Raw genomic sequence first — 18,386 nt, 5'->3', positions numbered from 1 at the left:
GGATTCGTGCCAATTGAAAGCCGCAAGCAACTTCTGGATCCTTGTTCGTTCCGGAGAGGACACAAAGGCCTTTCTCGGAGTGCGTCGGTCGATCCGAGTTTAGGTAAGTTTTGCCGATTTCATATTCATAATGCATGCTAGAAGAATATCCAGATATGCTATATTATCTTCGGAACAAAGTAGCTCACGTTGCCACCGTAATTCGGATGATTTTTCACTTTTTTCTACGATTTGAGTCGAAAAAAGTGAAATCGTCTTAGCACTGACCGGCTGCCGCCGTGCCGCTATCTTGAGAATCCCGTGAATGCTCTGCGACACCGGAGCACTGCAGAGATGCTGATTAGATCGTTTCTAAAGTACGCGTTGCTATCAATGAACTGTTCTGTGTTGTTAAACGCTTGATTGCGTGTCGTCTCGTCCTTTTTCATGCTAGCGGCAGCGTTGAGTTGTGCCCAATGTTTTGAAACTCCCGGCCCGCGCGCTCTGGGTTTTCACGCCGCGTCCAGCGGGATGGCGCGGTTCGACTGGCGCTGGCGTTTGGCGTATTGATAGGACACGCTCCTAACTGGATGTCGTCGTTGTGCTCGTGTACGGCGTGTGCCTCGCGTCGGCGTGCGGTGCGTGGCGTTGGGTTTGAGGTGCTCGGGCCTTGAGTTTCTTATACTTGGGACACACGGGCAACTCGAATACAATTTACAACGAATGACATTTGAGCGGACGGCCAATCGGCGCGCGACACTCCGGGCGTGACGCATTCGACGCGCGACAGATATCGAGCTGATTCGCCGATCACACAATTGTCATTCGTTGTAAATGGCATTCGAGTTGCCCGTATCGCAAGGGTATTAAAACTGTTGACCGAGCCCTGTTAATCTCATCGTTCTTGTTGTTTTCTCCCTTGTTGCCTGTTTGTGAGTTTGATCATCTTGCTCTGGTTGATTGGCTAGCAGACGATCGTGCGTACGGGCCCCTGTATATATGTCTAGCCTTGCGAGCCACCCAGAGTACTACTGTCGCTAATAATGATTATTATTGCTTGCCTTAGCGACGTTTTAATTTACCCCGGCTACATTCGTGACTTGTAGAACTCGTGGGTGCACAAGTAGTTTACATGGCTGAGGAAAGAGGTTGAAGGATTTGATTAAAATGCTCTGATCTGGTATAGAACGTTTAGTGGTACTGGGGAGACACATACAAAGCAAGAAGATCCAGCTTTGAATGTGATGGCTCCCTACTTACTACAACGTTTAAATACCTGAAGCCCTGGTAAAGTTGAAGGGAGTCTCTTAAAACATTTGTGGAAAGACCCAAAGCTGGATACAATTTCAGTCTAATAGCTGGTCCACACTGTTGCAACCAACTAGGACTGACTCCGACAAAACCAGTCTTTAAAGAGCGGTGCAATGATTTTCAGATTGAAAGAATTTGTCTCTTGTAACTTTTACCTTGTTTATCGTGTCCCGGAGGATAGAGAAAACATCTCTTTCCTTCGAAATGTTGTGAATTCGCCGCGTAATCGCACAGCGAAAATCGTTGTTCTACCCCCATCTACAGCCACGAGCGGCAGCTGAAGGAACCACCGAGTGACGTCGTTCGGCAGCACGCTGTAGCATGACACCCACTGTTGTCAGCGGAGAATTAGTGAAAATTGTGAAAAAAGATTTCAAAATAAATTTAAGTTGTGCAATTACGAGCGAAATATAAGGATTACTTTTGATAAATTTTGCCGCTTCAGTGTAAATAAACGCGTCTAAGTATAGTATTATCAAAGAAAATGTAGTCTTTCAAGTTTCAGTGGCGCCATCTACTCGGGTTCCACAAAAACCGTCCGCGTGTGGACTTCCAGGCGTGGTCGCACTATCTTTTTCTGGTGTCTCGTGTTCGACTTCGGCACTCACGTTGCCCCGATCACATCGACGATGCCGAGCGCGTGCGGTGTTCCGCATTGTCCCAACCGGTGTCTAACCGCTGCTATCATCAAATTCAAAAACATTCAGTTCCATCGTTTGCCGGGTGAGGAACGTCTCAGAGCTGAGTGGTGTCGGCGCATCGATAGAGAGGATCCCGGTCAGGCAGGGGTGCGCGTGTGCTCCGAACACTTCGACGGCGACCGCGATTACCGGCGTATAGGAAGCGTCCTTCGGGATGCCGGGCAGACTGTGAAGAGAGCTCTTCTCAAGTCCGACGCAGTTCCTTCCCTTCGACTTCCCCCCACTGTGAAGCGTAACATCCCTTCAATGGAGGACCCAACGTCAAAACGCCGAAAACTTCTTGTAAGTGGCGCTCTTATTTCAGTAAACGGTAGACATGGGCATTCGGAACCTTTAGAGCAGAGGTTTACGAAACTTTTCCGATTGCGCAGGACGATGACCCGATTGAGGAGCTGGGCTTCGAAGGGAATGCACCTTGTGAGCACGACTGCCCTTGCCGTCACCGACCGACGACAAGCGATGCAGCGGTTCAGGCCGACCCGCAAGAGAAGCCGCAGGTTCCGACCCCGGCTGTTTTGAAAGACAGTTCTGTGGGAACGGATCCAAGGCTGGGAAAAAGATCAGTCGGTAGGGATGAAAAAGACCCCTCCTATATTCGCGTGCTCGGCGTCACATCGTAAAATACATTCGATACAGACTCACAGCCCTGGTTAATCTTCGTCTTATTTGTTTTTTCCGTTGTATTTTACTTTCTAGATCTAGATTGCTGTTAATTGTAATATCAGATATACGAAATGTAGTGCGTGCCAGAATGTCATTTTGCAGAAGCTTGTACTGAGCCGAGCATATGAGGAACCGGATATGTGAACATCTCTTCTCCCTTTAGGCACGCAGGCAAACTCCTATGCCAGAGGCGTCACTAGCCACGACGTTCAGACAGAAGCTTTGGAGCTACCTGGCAGTTGCAGCGCCACTGCCAGCATCAGTACCACCACCACTGCTGCTGTATCTGCCTCCTTCCCCACAACCACCACGGCCACCACCACTGCCCCTCAAGTGCCACCACAAGGGACAGTCCTGGCACCTGCCCCTAGCCCAGTCCCAAGTCATTCACACGAGGAGGAGGAGGATGACGACGAAGAGGAAGAGGTGAAGGAAGAGAAGGACTACGACGACCCCCTGTATGAGCCATTCAGCAAAGATTGCTTTGTCGAGTAAGAGTGGTTTTCCCCTTGGATGAGGCCTAAATTAGAGCGAACATGCACATTGCGTCATGTCGTAACTGTGAACACAACACCGATGCCACACTGTAAAAATGCAAACGCAGCATCGGTACCTCTTTTCACTTTACTTCGAAATTGTATTGGCTGCACCCAATTTCATGTCCCAAGTTTATGCCCCAAATTCCACCGCACTAGTAGTTTGGACTACATACAACTTTTCAGTTCTAAGAGGAAAAACAAAAAAAAAACCTACCGATCCGTTGTTCGTGCTAACAGGGTCGCGCTGTGTAGCTATTTTGATTTCAGTTATATTTTGTAGCATCAGCATCTCCTTGTAATTGTGGTGTGTTCTAGTTATATATGACTTGCATTACATCAAATCAGCTGCCCCTGTAGGGTAGAGAGCTGCACAGGTACGGGTCAGCCCAGCTTGTGGGCCCGGCTCAGGTTTCTTGGCTACTTTCATGAAGGGCCCGGGCCGGGTACGGGCCTTACATTCAAGTCTACAAGGCGGGCCGAAATGGGCCAAGCCAGCCATTACTTTTTTTCATTTTTTTAGCAGCAGTGTGTTTTGGAAGTTTGGGGGTTGTGAGAGGAACCATAGTAGGGCAGACTCAAATGCTGAAAGGGATGCTGAATTGATATTTGAAATCTCATAATTATTGCTCGAGCGGGCTTCACGGGATGGTACTGTACCTAAAAACGATATTCAATCGGACGGATGGGGCCCGAATTATTGTATTTCTTTGAATTAAGAGCGAATCCTCGGCCGAGCGAGCGAGTCCTTCTGAGAGCAGGCGTAACAAAACTGACGTGCGCATTCTTGGCGCCCCCAGCGCCCCTGGTGCCTCCGCGCATTCTCCTCGTTCGTTGGCCTTGATTCTTCGCTCGGCGGCTGTTCTCAAAGCGGCTGATACTAACAATAACAAACGCCACCCGGCTTAGCGCCTGGCTTGGCTTGGCTCCGTCTGTCTCTTGAGGCGAATGAGAATGCGCACGTCACGAGGCGAGCTTCCCACGACGCTCACCAGGGGTCGCGTAAAATTGTATTTTTCGTGTTTATTCAATTTTATACGCCTTCTCGCTCAAAACAACGTCATTTAGAAGGAAAGGACATGCTATGTATGCCATTGCGACCAAGAATTTCCACCCAAAATTTCGGTTCAGCATGTTTTTGTACGGTTCGGTGTGTGCAGCCGCTGCAGCGGATGCCTTTCCAAAGCACTAGAGGTACGGCGTTTCTTTTCGTCACAGGCGGCACCGCTGCGTACGATCACTTATTCACATCAGCGCGCACACATATGCACCTCGCCTGCACAATATTGCCGCGCGCAAGGCTGAGAAAGAAACGCTCGGTCACGGTCCTCCAGAAAGTTCCCGTTTATTCATGTACCGCACGTAACTTCTATCATTTATCCCTGCTTTTGTTTTCTAGAAAGTACGTGTTCATTCTCGCCCCGATCACGCGACGCTCGAACCGCTTTCGCCGAATCTTCGAGATAGCGGCGCACTCTAGATAAGAGGCCGCCCGCGACCTTGTCGAGTCAGTCTCGCCCTAGCGCTCGATTCTGCTGACACGCCGACTTCGACGCCCGCGACGCTCTGCTTTCTTCTGTCTCCTTCTTTATTTTTGGCACAAGTTCGCCACATTAAACGTTTATTTATTCCTGTTTATTTCTTGTTTATTAGTCACCACCCGTGACATTTTGGTGGAGGTGCGGGGTACCGCATGTTCGTGCAGCGCAGCCCCCCAAGTTCCCGCACTGCAAGTCCGAACCCAAGCTCCCGAGGACCCAACGAAGACCAGATCGAGACTCGATCAAGTCGCCGAACCCAAGGGCTACACCCGGAATACGGACCTTTACCACCCAGGACCAGGCAGCCGACGATGGCCAACCAGTCGCAGACCCCCGCCGCTCCTGCCGTCGTCTACCTACCCGTCGCTCCTCGGACACCGGCTCCATTCCACGGCGAGCAGTACGAAGACGTCGAAGACTGGATTGACCAGTATGAACGCGTTGCCCGCCACAATTGCTGGACAGACGAGCAGCGCCTACACAATGTCTATTTTTCGCTTGAGGGGACTGCCAAGCACTGGTACGAGAATCATGAGTCCTCCCTGACGTCGTGGGACATTTTCAAGAACGATCTCAAGGCTACCTTCATCAACCACCACCGCCGAGAGAGAGCCGAGGACCTACTGCGAACCAGAACCCAGGGCCCCAACGAGAGTGTCACCGGCTTCGTAGAGGACGTCCTGCGCCTGAGCGCCCGCGCCGACCCTCGGGCTACAGAGGAGAAGAAGCTACGAATCCTCATGCGGGGCGTGAGAGAAAACATCTTTGGTGGCCTTGTCCGCAGCCCTCCGACAACTGTCGAAGATTTTGTCGCCGAGGCAACGAACATCGAGCGTGCCCTGCAAGCCCGAGCCAGCCACTACCAGAGGCTACCCGGCGTCAGCGCGGTTCCGCCGTCCGCTTGCGACCTTGGGTCCAGCATCCCAAGCATTCGCGAGATCATTCGCGACGTCGTCCGGGAGGAGCTGCGAAAGCTACTACCCGCCGCGGACCGACCAGCTTCGCTCTCCATCGCTGAGGTCGTGCGGGAAGAGGTGCAGAGAGCCATTCAACCAGAGGTTCCCATCAGCGCAGCAGTCTCCGAAGAACCCGCGCTAACTTACGCCGCAGTGGCCCGACGGCCACCGCCTCCTCCTAGCGCCTATGTCGCGCCGCCCCGACGCCAGTCTCCTGCGCCGCAGCACGACCGACGCCACGACGACCAGCCCCAGTACGCCAGCCAGGAGCCCCGTGCACCCCGGAAGACCGATGTGTGGCGAACGCCCGACCGACGCCCTCTGTGCTTCCACTGCGGGGAGGAAGACCACACCTACCGCCGATGCCCATACCGTCGACTCGGGCTGCGCGGATTCCACCCAAGCGACCCGCGCCCCCGGTATGGTGAACGCCCTCGGGAGATCGACGAGTACCTGCGACGACCCCAGTCCCCCGAGCCTGCGTCCCGCCGAGAGTTCCGGTCGCCGTCACCGCGACGTCCAGCTTCGCCGATGCACCGACCCCGACGTGAAAGCCTGTCGCCCCTCGCTCCTCGCCGGGGAAACTAGGCGCGGCAACCCCTGGAGGCGGAGTTGCCGAAGACGACCGACGTAAAGAGCCTCCACGAACGACGGAGCGCTCCCACTCTCCCAACGATACGCATCACAACGACGCTCCTGCTTCGGGGTCCAACAACTTAAACGTTGTTATTGACGGCCTCGACTCATCGGCACTCGTGGACACCGGAGCAGACTACTCAGTCTTGAGTGGGAGGCTCTCTCGCCGCCTGCGAAAAGTCATGACGCCGTGGGACGGACCCCAAATACGAACCGCCGGAGGACATCTCATCACGCCAGTCGGGAGATGCACTGCTCGCGTCGAGATCAACGGTGAAACGTGCCCTGTGAAGTTCGTCGTTCTGCAAGACTGTTCGAGGGACGTTATCCTCGGAATGGACTTTCTCTGCGAATATGGCGCCGTCATCGACCTCGGGGCAAACCAGTTGACGCTGCGGAAACCTGTTTTACCGCCGGTAGAGACCAACACAACATCAACCGCGATCCGAGTTATCGCCGACCATGTGAACCTACCGCCGCGGTCGAGTGTTTTCGTCACCGTTATGGCCGACGCCGCCATGCACGGTGAAGCTCTTGTGGAAGGCAGCGTCCAACTGCTCCTCGAAAAAGGAATTGGCGTCGCAAGAGGCGTAACGGATCTCCAAGAAAGACGTACAACTGTTCTTGTGACGAACTTTCGAGAGGAGCCGCAGCACCTAACGAAGGGTACCACCGTGGGCCACGTCGAGGAGCTTCAAGCGCCAGCGGTGGTCACCGCAATCTCCGAGGAAACCTCGTCGCCACAGCAGAAAAGCACGACGCCGCCGCCGCTCGACATTGACCCCGAGCTCCCAGCTACGAAGCGCCGGCAACTGATTGATCTCCTTGCCGAATACAGTGACTGTTTTGCCACGACATCAAAGATTCGCCAAACACCAATGGCGAAACATCGCATTGTTACCGACGACGACGCACTTCCTGTCCACCAGTCGCCGTATCGGGTCTCCTTAAAGGAAAGGAAAATGATTCAAGATCAAGTCCAGGAGATGCTCGACGACGACATCATTCAACCCTCAAGGAGCCCAATGGGCGTCCCCAGTCGTCCTTGTAAAGAAGAAGGACGGAACCCTGCGGTTCTGCGTGGACTATCGTCGACTGAACGCCGTGACAAAGAAGGACGTCTATCCGCTCCCCCGCATCGATGATACGTTAGACCGACTGCGCCACTCCCGATATTTTTCGTCGATGGACCTGAAGAGTGGTTATTGGCAGATTGAAGTCGACGAACGTGACCGGGAGAAAACTGCCTTCGTCACTCCCGACGGACTAAACGAATTCAAAGTGATGCCGTTCGGACTCTGTACAGCACCAGCCACCTTCCAGCGCGTCATCGACACCGTGCTGGCAGGTCTGAAATGGCAGAGCTGCCTCGTCTACCTGGACGATGTCGTGGTATTCTCACGAGATTTCGACGAACACCTCAGACGACTTCGTGCCGTGCTTCAAGCCATCAAGACCGCCGGCCTGTCACTCAAGCCAACAAAGTGTCGGTTCGCCTATGGGGAACTAAAGTTCCTTGGCCACGTCGTGAACAACAAGGGTGTTCTACCTGACCCCGAGAAGACCCGCGCCGTAGCTGCATTTACGCCGCCGTCTGACAAGAAGGCCGTGAGAAGATTTCTCGGACTCTGTGCCTACTACAGGCGCTTTGTTCGAGACTTCGCCAAGCTATCCCCACCGCTGACACACCTCACGAAGGACGCCGTAAAGTTCGAGTGGACAGAAGAACACCAGAGGTCATTCGACGAGCTCAAACGAAGACTCCAGACGCCCCCGATTCTTGGCCATTTCGACCAGTTTGCTGAAACCGAGATCCACACCGACGCCAGTAACACCGGACTCGGTGCGGTACTAGTCCAAGTGCAGGACGGAGCCGAGCGAGTTATCGCATACGCAAGTCGGACGCTGTCTAAAGCGGAGAGGAACTATTCAACGACCGAAAAGGAGTGCCTCGCTGTCGTATGGGCAATAACAAAGTTTCGCCCATATTTGTATGGAAGTTCTTTTCGCGTAGTCACAGACCACCACTCGCTCTGCTGGCTGGCGAATCTGAAGGACCCCTCCGGACGCCTCGCTCGGTGGAGCCTACGACTGCAGGAGTTCGACATGGCCGTGGTGTACAAGTCCGGCCGGAAGCACAATGACGCCGACTGCCTGTCAAGGGCCCCAGTCGAGGCCGGTCCTGCCTGCACCAAAGAGGACGACGATGAGTGTTTCCTCGGCGCTCTGGATGTAAGCGACATGGCAGCACTCCAACGAGACGACCCTGAGATGCGAGCACTCATCGAACACCTAGAGGGGCAAGAAAGCGCCGTTCCCCGCGGTTTTGTTCGAACACTGCCAACCTTCTCCATCCGACAAGGCGTACTGTACAAGGAGAACTTCAGCGACAGCAACACGGCATGGCTGTTGGTAATCCCTTCCAGTCTTCGAGAACAAATTTTTCAAGCCTGCCACGATGACCCGACGGCGGGACACCTTGGTTACAGCAGGACTCTTGCGAGGATACGCGAAAAGTACTACTGGCCCAAGCTTGCGAAGACAGTACACCACTACACCCGATCTTGCCACGAGTGTCAACGAAGGAAGAAGCCACCGACGAGACCGGCAGGACTTCTTCAGCCTATTGCGCCGCCATCTGCCCCATTTCAGCAAATCGGTATGGATTTACTCGGACCTTTCCCACCGTCGACGCAAGGAAACCGATGGATAATCGTCGCAACCGATTATCTCACGCGGTACGCCGAGACAAAAGCCCTTCCATCAGGAACGGCTGTTGAAGTCGCCAAGTTTTTCATCGAGTCCATTGTCCTCCGGCACGGCGCTCCCGAAGTCCTGATCTCAGACCGTGGATCATCATTCATGGCCCAGCTGACGCAAGAAGTCCTTCGTCTCAGCCACACCAGCCATCGTCGCACCACGGCGTACCACCCGCAGACCAACGGGCTGACGGAGAGACTCAACAAAACCATCGCCGACATGATCCCCATGTACGTCGACGTGGAGCACAAGACATGGGACGAGGTGTTGCCGTACGTCACATTTGCCTACAACACGGCCGTACAAGAGACCACCGGAGTGGCACCCTTTCAACTGGTGCATGGACGCAAAGTAACGACCATGCTGGACGCGATGCTGCCCCATGAGCCAGCTGACAGTGAGAGCGACGACGCCCAGGTGGTTGCTCAACGGGCCGAAGAAGTCCGCCAGCTCGCCCGACTCAGGATTCAAGACCAGCAACGCGCCGACGCGGGCCGCTACAACCTTCGTCGCAGGGACGTTCACTTCCAGCCCGGAGACAGGGTGTGGGTTTGGACGCCCATCCGTCACCGCGGCCTCAGTAATAAACTGCTGAAACGGTACTTTGGACCATACAAGGTACAGTCGGCCGCAAAATTTTGCGGCACATGGGAGCGCCAGCCAAACTGCATTGCCGCGCCGTCTCGTGGCCCGCTGCCTGGTGTCAAGACCCGCGCATTGCGCATGCGCGGTCTTTCATACTAGGAGGCTTGTCCTGTTCCCTGGCTTCCGTCCGACGCGCTCCCGATTACTGCGACCGGCGCAAGGTGCCGCTTCGTAACCGCTATGCATAGAGTTCCTGTATATGCTACCTACGGTAGCATTCCAGCGAAATGTTATCTGGGCTTCTAGACTCGTCAAGCACAAAGTTGGGGCCGAAGTTGACGGAGCGCACTGATGGGCTCATCACGACGATGACTTGGCGCTTTTTGCGCCGACGTCCAATAGACGCGCTCCGCGAACTTTGGGCTCATACTTTGTGTTTGACGAGTTTAGGGCCCTTAGAAAGTGCACCGCGACGCGAAGAGGGTTCAAGCGAGCTTGGCTGCCCGTCGCGCCGGCTGAAGCAGACTCGCTGCACAGCGGTTGCGAAGCGGCATCTTGCGCCGGTCGCAGTAATCGGGAGCGCGTCGGACGGAAGCCAGTGAACAGGACAATCCTCCTAGTATGAAAGGCCACGCATGCGCAATGCGCTGGTCTTGACACCAGGCAGCAGGCCACGAGACGGCGCGGCAAGGCAGTTTGGCTGGCGCTCCCATGTCCCGCAAAATTTTGCGGCCGACTGTACTTCGTCGCCTCGGCGAGCTGAACTACGAGGTGATGCCCGACGGAACACGAACATCGTCACGCCGCCCACCACGACCTGAGGTCGTCCACGTCGTGCGCCTGAAGCCGTACTACGCTCGATAGGACTGTGGACCTTTTGTGCTCCAAAAGACTCTTTAGTTTATCGTTCTTTTTTATTTTGATTTGTTTTACACTGCATCGGGGCGATGCACTTTTAAAGGGGGGAGTAATGCCGCGCGCAAGGCTGAGAAAGAAACGCTCGGTCACGGTCCTCCAGAAAGTTCCCGTTTATTCATGTACCGCACGTAACTTCTATCATTTATCCCTGCTTTTGTTTTCTAGAAAGTACGTGTTCATTCTCGCCCCGATCACGCGACGCTCGAACCGCTTTCGCCGAATCTTCGAGATAGCGGCGCACTCTAGATAAGAGGCTGCCCGCGACCTTGTCGAGTCAGTCTCGCCTTAGCGCTCGATTCTGCTGACACGCCGACTTCGACGCCCGCGACGCTCTGCTTTCTTCTGTCTCCTTCTTTATTTTTGGCACAAGTTCGCCACATTAAACGTTTATTTATTCCTGTTTATTTCTTGTTTATTAGTCACCACCTGTGACAATATGCACCCTTGCAGGCGTAAACCATGCGTACATATGAGTGTGTGCATCCACAATATGGGTGAAGAGGTTCCCCTTAAGGGTGCTTACCCTAAACAATTTCTTGCAAACCACTACAAAAGATGGAAACATTTTTTTTTCTTTTCGGTTGTACTCAGGGAAAGTGGGCAATTTAGAAATTTGTCCGTCTTTCGTCCAAACCATTCGCGACGTTTCTCTTCCTTTTCAACTTCGACATGTGGTTCTGTTTACTGGTGCTTGTCATTTTTTTTTTTGTTTCTGTCCTTTCCGCTTGGGTTTGGTTGCAGAAAAGGACGATTGGGGTGATTTTTCCTAACGAGCTGCCTAGGCCCGCAGATTGGTCCAACTAATGATACCAGCAAAAAACAAAAAAACAACAACATATGTTTACTGCATTGACTTTTGGGTATCGTAATCAACATATGTGTAGCAGTGTCAAGCCAGCTGCCATGCCATGTAATTTGTGAGCTATTCACACTGGGCTAAAATAGAGGGGGCCTCAGCAAGCCCATGAAAATTAGCGTCGGGCCGGGCTGGGCCGACTTGGAAATCAATAGTGGGCCACGGGTGGTTCCGGGCCCAAGTGACCGGGAGCAAGGGCTGGGCCAGGCTTTTAAATATTGGCCCATGCAGACCTCTACTGTAGCGGCTTTCCAGTTGGTTGCTTACCTTCTCAAGTGCATGTTTCACACCACAAAATTGATCTATCTGGGCAAGAACAGTTAGGAACGATTACTACCATGGTGCATATATGTCACATGCTAATCTATGCACACATTGACACCATCAAACTCTAATAAGAGTTTAAATTGTTACAAACATTTTGCTAAATGTTATTGTAGTTCGTTATAACAGGGGTTGCCTTGTACAGGATGTCCCTCAAAATGTATCAGTAGATGGTTCAGATGTGAATGAGGCAATATAGCTCAGTTTTTTGTTGCTCAATCAGAGCAGAGAAGCGGCTGTCAAACATTATGCATTTGTAACATTTACAGCAATGCAGGAACCTTTTGCGGGGTGCCAGGATGCAATGAACGGAAGTTCCTCTTCGGCAGCTGCCTGCGAGAGTTGTTTGCTGTGTGCCAGACATGCTACCGCCCCTGCAGCGTGTCTATGAGAGCCACTGGCATACTACTGACAGTGCGCACCTCTTGCCCGACTGGGCAATCGCATCGCTGGGAAAGCCAGCCGTCCATAAACGGCAGGGCTCTCGGGAATCTCCTCATCTCGGCGCTTGTGCTGTTCACGGGGGCCTCTCCAACCAACACTCTGCGCCTGCTCCGTCTGATGAATGTGCAAGTCATCTGTAGCAAGACCTTCTTCAACTACCGGCGAGCCATTTTGGTTCCCGCTGTTGAGCAGGTGATTACATGATGCCATCTGACGAGCTTTATCTTACATGCTTTTACATTTAAATGCAGTGTTTCACCACAGTGCTTTGGCCAGTATCAAACATTCTAGTATTGTCTTCCACAGGTGTGGATGGACGAGCATTGCAAGCTGTTGGAGGAGCTCCACGACCAGCCCCTTGATCTTGCCGGCGACGGGAGGTGCCACTCCCCTGGTTACTGCGCAAAGTACCTGACGTACTCCCTGCATGTACCTGGTCTCAACAAAATCTTGCACTTCGAGCAGGTTCAGGTGGGAGAGGTGAGGACCAGATTCATCCTCCTCATTGCTAAACCATGCATTTTGAACAAATAATTCTGTTACTAACATGTACAGCAATGGTCACAATTGGTTCTAAGCTGTTAAATTAACTTGCTGTCTGGTGTCAGGAGTCTGGAGCCCTTCTATTTCAGGAAGAAAATAGCCTAAAGGGGCACTGACACGTCAAAATAATATTTTTTCTTATTATCCGAAACAATTGAAAACGATGCCTGAACATTACCCTCCAAATTCGAAACTTGGGAATTCAGTATTTGTGAAGTAAAAAAGTATTTCCAAATGCCGAATTTTAAGTTTCCTCGCGATCCGTGGTAGTGGAGTGTCGTCAACTATTGAGGGGTCCTGCAAGTCGAATTTCTTTATTGCCTTCGCCCCTCCGCTCTGAAACGCCGTTGCGTTGCCGCCGAATGTTGCTGCGACCCAAAGCTAGGAGGTGATGAGGGCGAGGGAAAAGGGCGCCGGCACACCGGGAAAATGGTTTCCTGCGTGCGTGCTGTGCTGCCTATCGCTGCGAGCAGAAGACGCTGCCAGCAGAGTCACAACCGAAACTGTGATACAGAAACACTAAACCCAGTTGTTTTGACTATTTGACGGTTTCCTTTTCGAAGTCTGAAAGGTTTTCGGGCACATAAAAAAGACCGCTTCGTCCGATTCCCCAACTCACCAATCACCCTCTGCTACATGCGTCGAGCGCCGCCATGTTTTTCGAGGGAGGATAAAAATCCAGGAGGCGACTTCACACCAGACTTTGATTTTTGGTATTTCAAAAAGAAGGGCCGTAGTGCGTTCAGAACAGCGTTCAAAAACATGTTTTACGATTGGCGTTATGAAATGTTATAGAAATGTCGCCTACAAAGCTTCTTAATTTCATGATTTTTGATGTCGCCAATCAAAAAAAAACGAGGAGGTGAGGAGCGGGAGAAAAACACGACAAAAAATGTAAAAAAATATGCGCGCGTGAAAAAAAAAATTTTTTTTTTTCAATGCAGTGTGTTTTTGCGTGTCTACGACTACAATTTTTATCGTTTTAGACAATAAAAAAAGGTACAACCTTTGGAGTGTCAGTGCCCCTTTCAGACTGGTAATGCTGCAGAATAACTCGTACACTAAACTTTCACTTGAGCAAACTTCAAGGAGCCCAAGGAAATGGTTCACTTAGCTGAAAGTTCACTAAACTGAACATGGAACAGCATAGGGCACGGCATACATGGATTCAAAAGCCGCTCCAGAGGCGATAGTGGCGGTGCAGCAGGCATCGTCTACGCCAGCACTGCAGAGCCCAAAACTTCGTTGAACTGATTGCAAAAATAATCCTGGGTTCACCGATCAAGTTCGTTGATCTGAAATATTTGCTGTTCCGACATTCGTTTTTCGTTTAACTGAAGCATTTTTGCATAGAATGCACAGGAAACCTGCCGTGGATTTTTTTAAAGTTCGTTATTCTAAAATTTGTTAAGCCAACATTCGCTCAAGTGAGAGTTTACTGTACGTGTATGTGCAGCATAATCCCTGCAGCTTCTGGGAATAACATGGTCCACTTTCCACTGATTACAGTCTGAGGCGGTTCGCAGCAGCGGCCTCATGGAGAAGGAAGGCCTCATCAGGTGCCTGGCCTTCGCAAAGGAGAAGGAGCTGACTGCGCAGTCGCTGACAACGGATAGACACCGATCCATCGCTAAGCACATGCGGGAGAAGGAGCCAGCCGTCCGCCATTACTTTGATGTCTGGCATGTCTCGAAAAGTAAATAGCATTTGTTACGGTTCATTTCCTCTACGTAAACAAAACAACCTGCACTGTTTGTTGACACCTATATTTGTTATGTATGCAAGCAGTTAAAAACTTTTGCATTGTAAGAACAAAAACAGATGTGGCTTGGGAATTGGGAGAGAGCAGTTTTTTCTCGTTTGTTTCTTCGAGGACATCTCGAGTATAATTTATGTTTCCTCTGAATGACCAATCTGGGAATGAATATGTCATCTGAACTGAAATGACACCATGCTTTTTGCAGATTATTGCTTTCTCCTGTACTTCTCACTCACTCCCATTGCTTTCCTCTGTAGTACTGGCATGTGCTGGGCAGTAGGTATTGACAGTCCAAACAATATATAAATTCTTTTGACCAGACTGGTCTGGTCAAAAGCGCATGAATACGTTTTGCAAGTGATATGATTTCTCTCCCTTTCTTGAATGTTTTCTTGCAGACGAAACAGGCTAGTGCTAATTTTGCACACTCCTCAAACTGCAGGTGTCAAGAAGGGCCTCAGTTCAGCCAGCAAGAGTCGGGACTGTGCCTCGATTGCTGAATAGGTTCAGCCGGCTGTGAACCACCTCTATTGGTGTGCAGTAGCTAGCCGGGGCGACCCTGACCTGCTTGTGGGGGCCTGGACCAGCATGACCAGGCACGTGGTCGACATTCACGCAGACCACCCCGGGATCTACGCCCAATGCCTTCATGACCCTGACACAGATGGAGATTGGCTGGTGCCAGGTGGGAACACATTTCACATGTCCCTGAAGGTTTGTCACAGTACAGTCGACTCCAATTAGAATCTGACGGACACGGCAAGACTCTTCGAAATAGAGAAAAAAGATCACACCACACATTTTTCTGTTGAGTAGTCACTTCTGATGTGAATTTCTTGACTATGGCACTTCAGTGAACACTGAAAATTGTGAAAGTATTAATGCTAGAGCATTAGCTGTCCCATGGAGCAAACCAGCTTTATCAGCTTTTGAAGCTGCACCAAAAGGCACCTTAATTCCCCTGTCCAGTGGAGAAAAGCCTGTAGTCTGTAGCAGCCACCCCATTGGCTGGCACGCGGCGTAGCTCCAAGGAACGCCACCCCACAGAGAAGCCCTTTCCATGGCGCAGTGGCCCGGCCGCAGAGCCCACCCAGGCAGACTCCAAAGAGGCCGCACGGCCGAGCTCAGCGTGGCGCGCAGCTTGTAGGAATATGCTATGTATGCGAATGCTTATGCGGTTGCCTGGACTGTGCCCCTACTTCAAACTAACCAGAAAATAAAATAGACCGACTGAACTACAGGGTCGAGCCTTTAAAAAAGTGGCAAAGTAGTTTATCCACTGTAAACAACACAATAGTGTAAACTTACTAAGCATTGGTCAATTAAATTTTTGTGCAGTAAGTCCTGATTATGCTTTGTTTGTTTTAGATTCACCTCCACATGCTAGGTTCACAGATGTCGTGGCCAGCAAATCCCTGCTCAAGGACCTGCGCCAGCTCTCTCCAGAGACGCAGACGTACGGGCTGGAGTCGTTCCACAGCGTATTGAACAGCTTTGCACCCAAGTCGGCTGCATTTTCTACGAAAGGAATGCTCACCAGGTATGCACATAAGGAAATGCTTCGGAAAGGAACCCGATGCATTGCCCACATCGCTAATATTAAAGCAGTAGCTGTGTTTTATGACATGCAACTCCATGCACTGCTTGCCGTTTTAAGATGTGCTGTTGTAGTTAGTGATAATCGTTCATCGTTATTTATTTGGTAGAATATTATGAAAACCTTTTTGAGCTCTTTTTACGTTTCAGAATTCCTCAGGATCACTAATCTCACTGTGTGAGGGTGTACGCGTGTTGCTAGATTTGTTATTTGAACTTTCCGCTCAGTGACAACCACAGCTGCGGGTATGTCTCAGCAGAGTGATCGTAACATTCAATGCTACATAAAGCTGCCAGTACAATACGCGCTCAAGTGAAAAGACTGCTATCCCCAATGGTTAGAAACACCTAGAAATGGGGACTAAATTTCCGTAATAAACAGTAAGCAGCATTTCAGAGCACAGATCACCTGTGGGAACTGCTCTACACTTTGTTTGACTGCATTCCCTATTGGTGTAGGACCCGCATCGCAACGCTGCATCGGAACGAAAATGCAAACAGGGAGCAGGCCGTCACCAAAGCTGGTCAACTTCAGTTCAAGGTGAAGTCACCGAAAGCCAGAAAAGGGCATCACACCGCCCATCCCGAAAAGACCAAAGCCACTCACGGTAATCTGGGAGAATCCCACTCTCTGGTGGTTTGGAATGTGTTACAGCATCATGAGATTGATTTCTATAAAGACCATAGTTAGTGGCAAGTTAGTTAAAGACGACCCATGTGGCGGGTTTGAATCCCGGCCGAAATGCCCGCAATCTGACGGAGGCTTATTGCAGAGGAGGCGCCGTGTAACCGAGCTTTCGGATGCACGTCCAGAGATCCCCAGGTGGTCCAAATTAATCCTCAGTCTTCTGCTGGGGCGTGCCAGATGCCCGTCGTTGGTTTGGCACGTAAAACCCCCAAATTTGACATTTGACTATTGACTTTGTCAGTTAAAGACAAAGTTAATATAAAGGTGAGCTGGTCTACGATATACGGGATAAAACCAGAGACGACAAAATTAAGAAAAAAAAGGGACGGGACAACAAACCATCAGGACGGTTCAATGTCCTTTACTTCTTTTTTTTCATTGTTTTAGGTTTTATTATGGGGACAAGTTAGTGCATGGTAAGCGTCGTCCACATGCGTTATGTCACTGCAGCACAAACTCCCGAGTCGGAAATATAGTAAGTCGTCTGCTTCACTGCATCTGCCTCATGAGTCATCGATAAGATGGTATGTCATCTGCTGCTCGATATCGACAATTGTAAATGGTATGAAATGGCAATGTTTTTGTTTATTTTTTCACATGTGATCACTGCCATAATTACTTGTGCCAAGGGGGAAATGGATAACTGAGGCGACACAAGTGCCAGCCTTGCAAACTTTTTTTTTTATTGTAGACATCAGTGTAAAAAACCAAGTACAGACAGTTGTTTCATACCTTATAAATGGGTAGAAGAGGCTACATTCTGTGCACAGATTACTCAAGATGCCTGTACTTCTGCACATTTTGTGATCAAACTCAACTGCACATCTTAAAATTGTTGCTAAAAGTGTGCCGAGAGCAAAGATATTTAATGATAAATTTATTTTTCAGACTACGTCGCAAAGCTTGTGACTCAGGCTGTGGCTGCCCGCAAGGAAATCGGTCCCCTCAAGGAAGTGTTCGAGCTCGAGGCAAAGACACCACGTCTATCGAGCATGACCGAGAGCTTCGACAGGCCACTCAAGGAGGACTTGGTGGCCGCCAGGATCAGCCGTTTCGGGAAAAAACCACCAAATGCAGCGGATTAATGGTTCGTTTTGCAGGCGGGGCCAGTCAATAAGTTCTAGTGCTTCTTTGACCGTCGTTGCTCCTGACCCTACGTCGTCTATGCAAGTGGAGGTTCGTGGCAATCCGTCGAATGTCTGCCGCATCACTGTGGAGCTTTGCAAAATCCAAATGCCATTCGGAGGTACTCGTACTTGCTGTCAGGTGTTACGAATGCCGTTTTGTGGATGTCGTCCAATTTTACGCATGTGGTGAGGAAAGTCGTCTTTACTTCTATTATGTTGAAGTGGTTCGACTGGCCACGCATAATATTGTTGATCACATTCTCCATGGGATAGGACGGATTCCGAGTCTTCGCATTCAGTTTACTGTAGTTGTGAACCATCCTTTGCGGAGTTGTTGGGTGGTGTGGTTGATCCACAACAATCGGCGGTGCGGCATACTCTCTCTCGCTTGGCTGTACGATTCCTTTCTGGATTAGTCATCGAACTGATTGCGGGTAAAGTCTGTCCGCTGGGGAGTACCTGT

General features: G+C 51.0%; 2 protein-coding genes across 2 annotated transcripts; both read left to right on the top strand.

Annotated features, from left to right (window-relative positions):
* Nucleotides 1–1,919: 1,919 nt before the first annotated feature.
* Nucleotides 1,920–2,960, top strand: LOC120846212 (the record flags this gene model as incomplete). The annotated part of the gene is made up of 3 exons (XM_040217905.1): nucleotides 1,920–2,273; nucleotides 2,363–2,558; nucleotides 2,818–2,960. Coding segments are annotated over exons 1-3 (693 nt in total), but the record flags the coding sequence as incomplete, so codon positions are not given.
* An 8,952-nt stretch (nucleotides 2,961–11,912) lies between these two features.
* LOC115329242 lies at nucleotides 11,913–17,881 on the top strand. The gene is made up of 7 exons (XM_042289202.1): nucleotides 11,913–11,932; nucleotides 12,036–12,402; nucleotides 12,517–12,690; nucleotides 14,263–14,449; nucleotides 15,881–16,052; nucleotides 16,568–16,794; nucleotides 17,685–17,881. Exons 1-7 carry the CDS (start codon nucleotides 11,913–11,915, stop codon nucleotides 17,879–17,881), a joined length of 1,344 nt encoding a protein of 447 aa, XP_042145136.1.
* Nucleotides 17,882–18,386: the final 505 nt, after the last annotated feature.

Source organism: Ixodes scapularis, unplaced genomic scaffold (assembly GCF_016920785.2).
Source record: "Ixodes scapularis isolate PalLabHiFi unplaced genomic scaffold, ASM1692078v2 PGA_scaffold12__126_contigs__length_90152505, whole genome shotgun sequence".
In the NCBI taxonomy this organism is placed as follows: domain Eukaryota; kingdom Metazoa; phylum Arthropoda; class Arachnida; order Ixodida; family Ixodidae; genus Ixodes; species Ixodes scapularis.
Note: the sequence above shows the minus strand (reverse complement) of the source record. Positions and strands in the feature narration are given on the sequence as shown.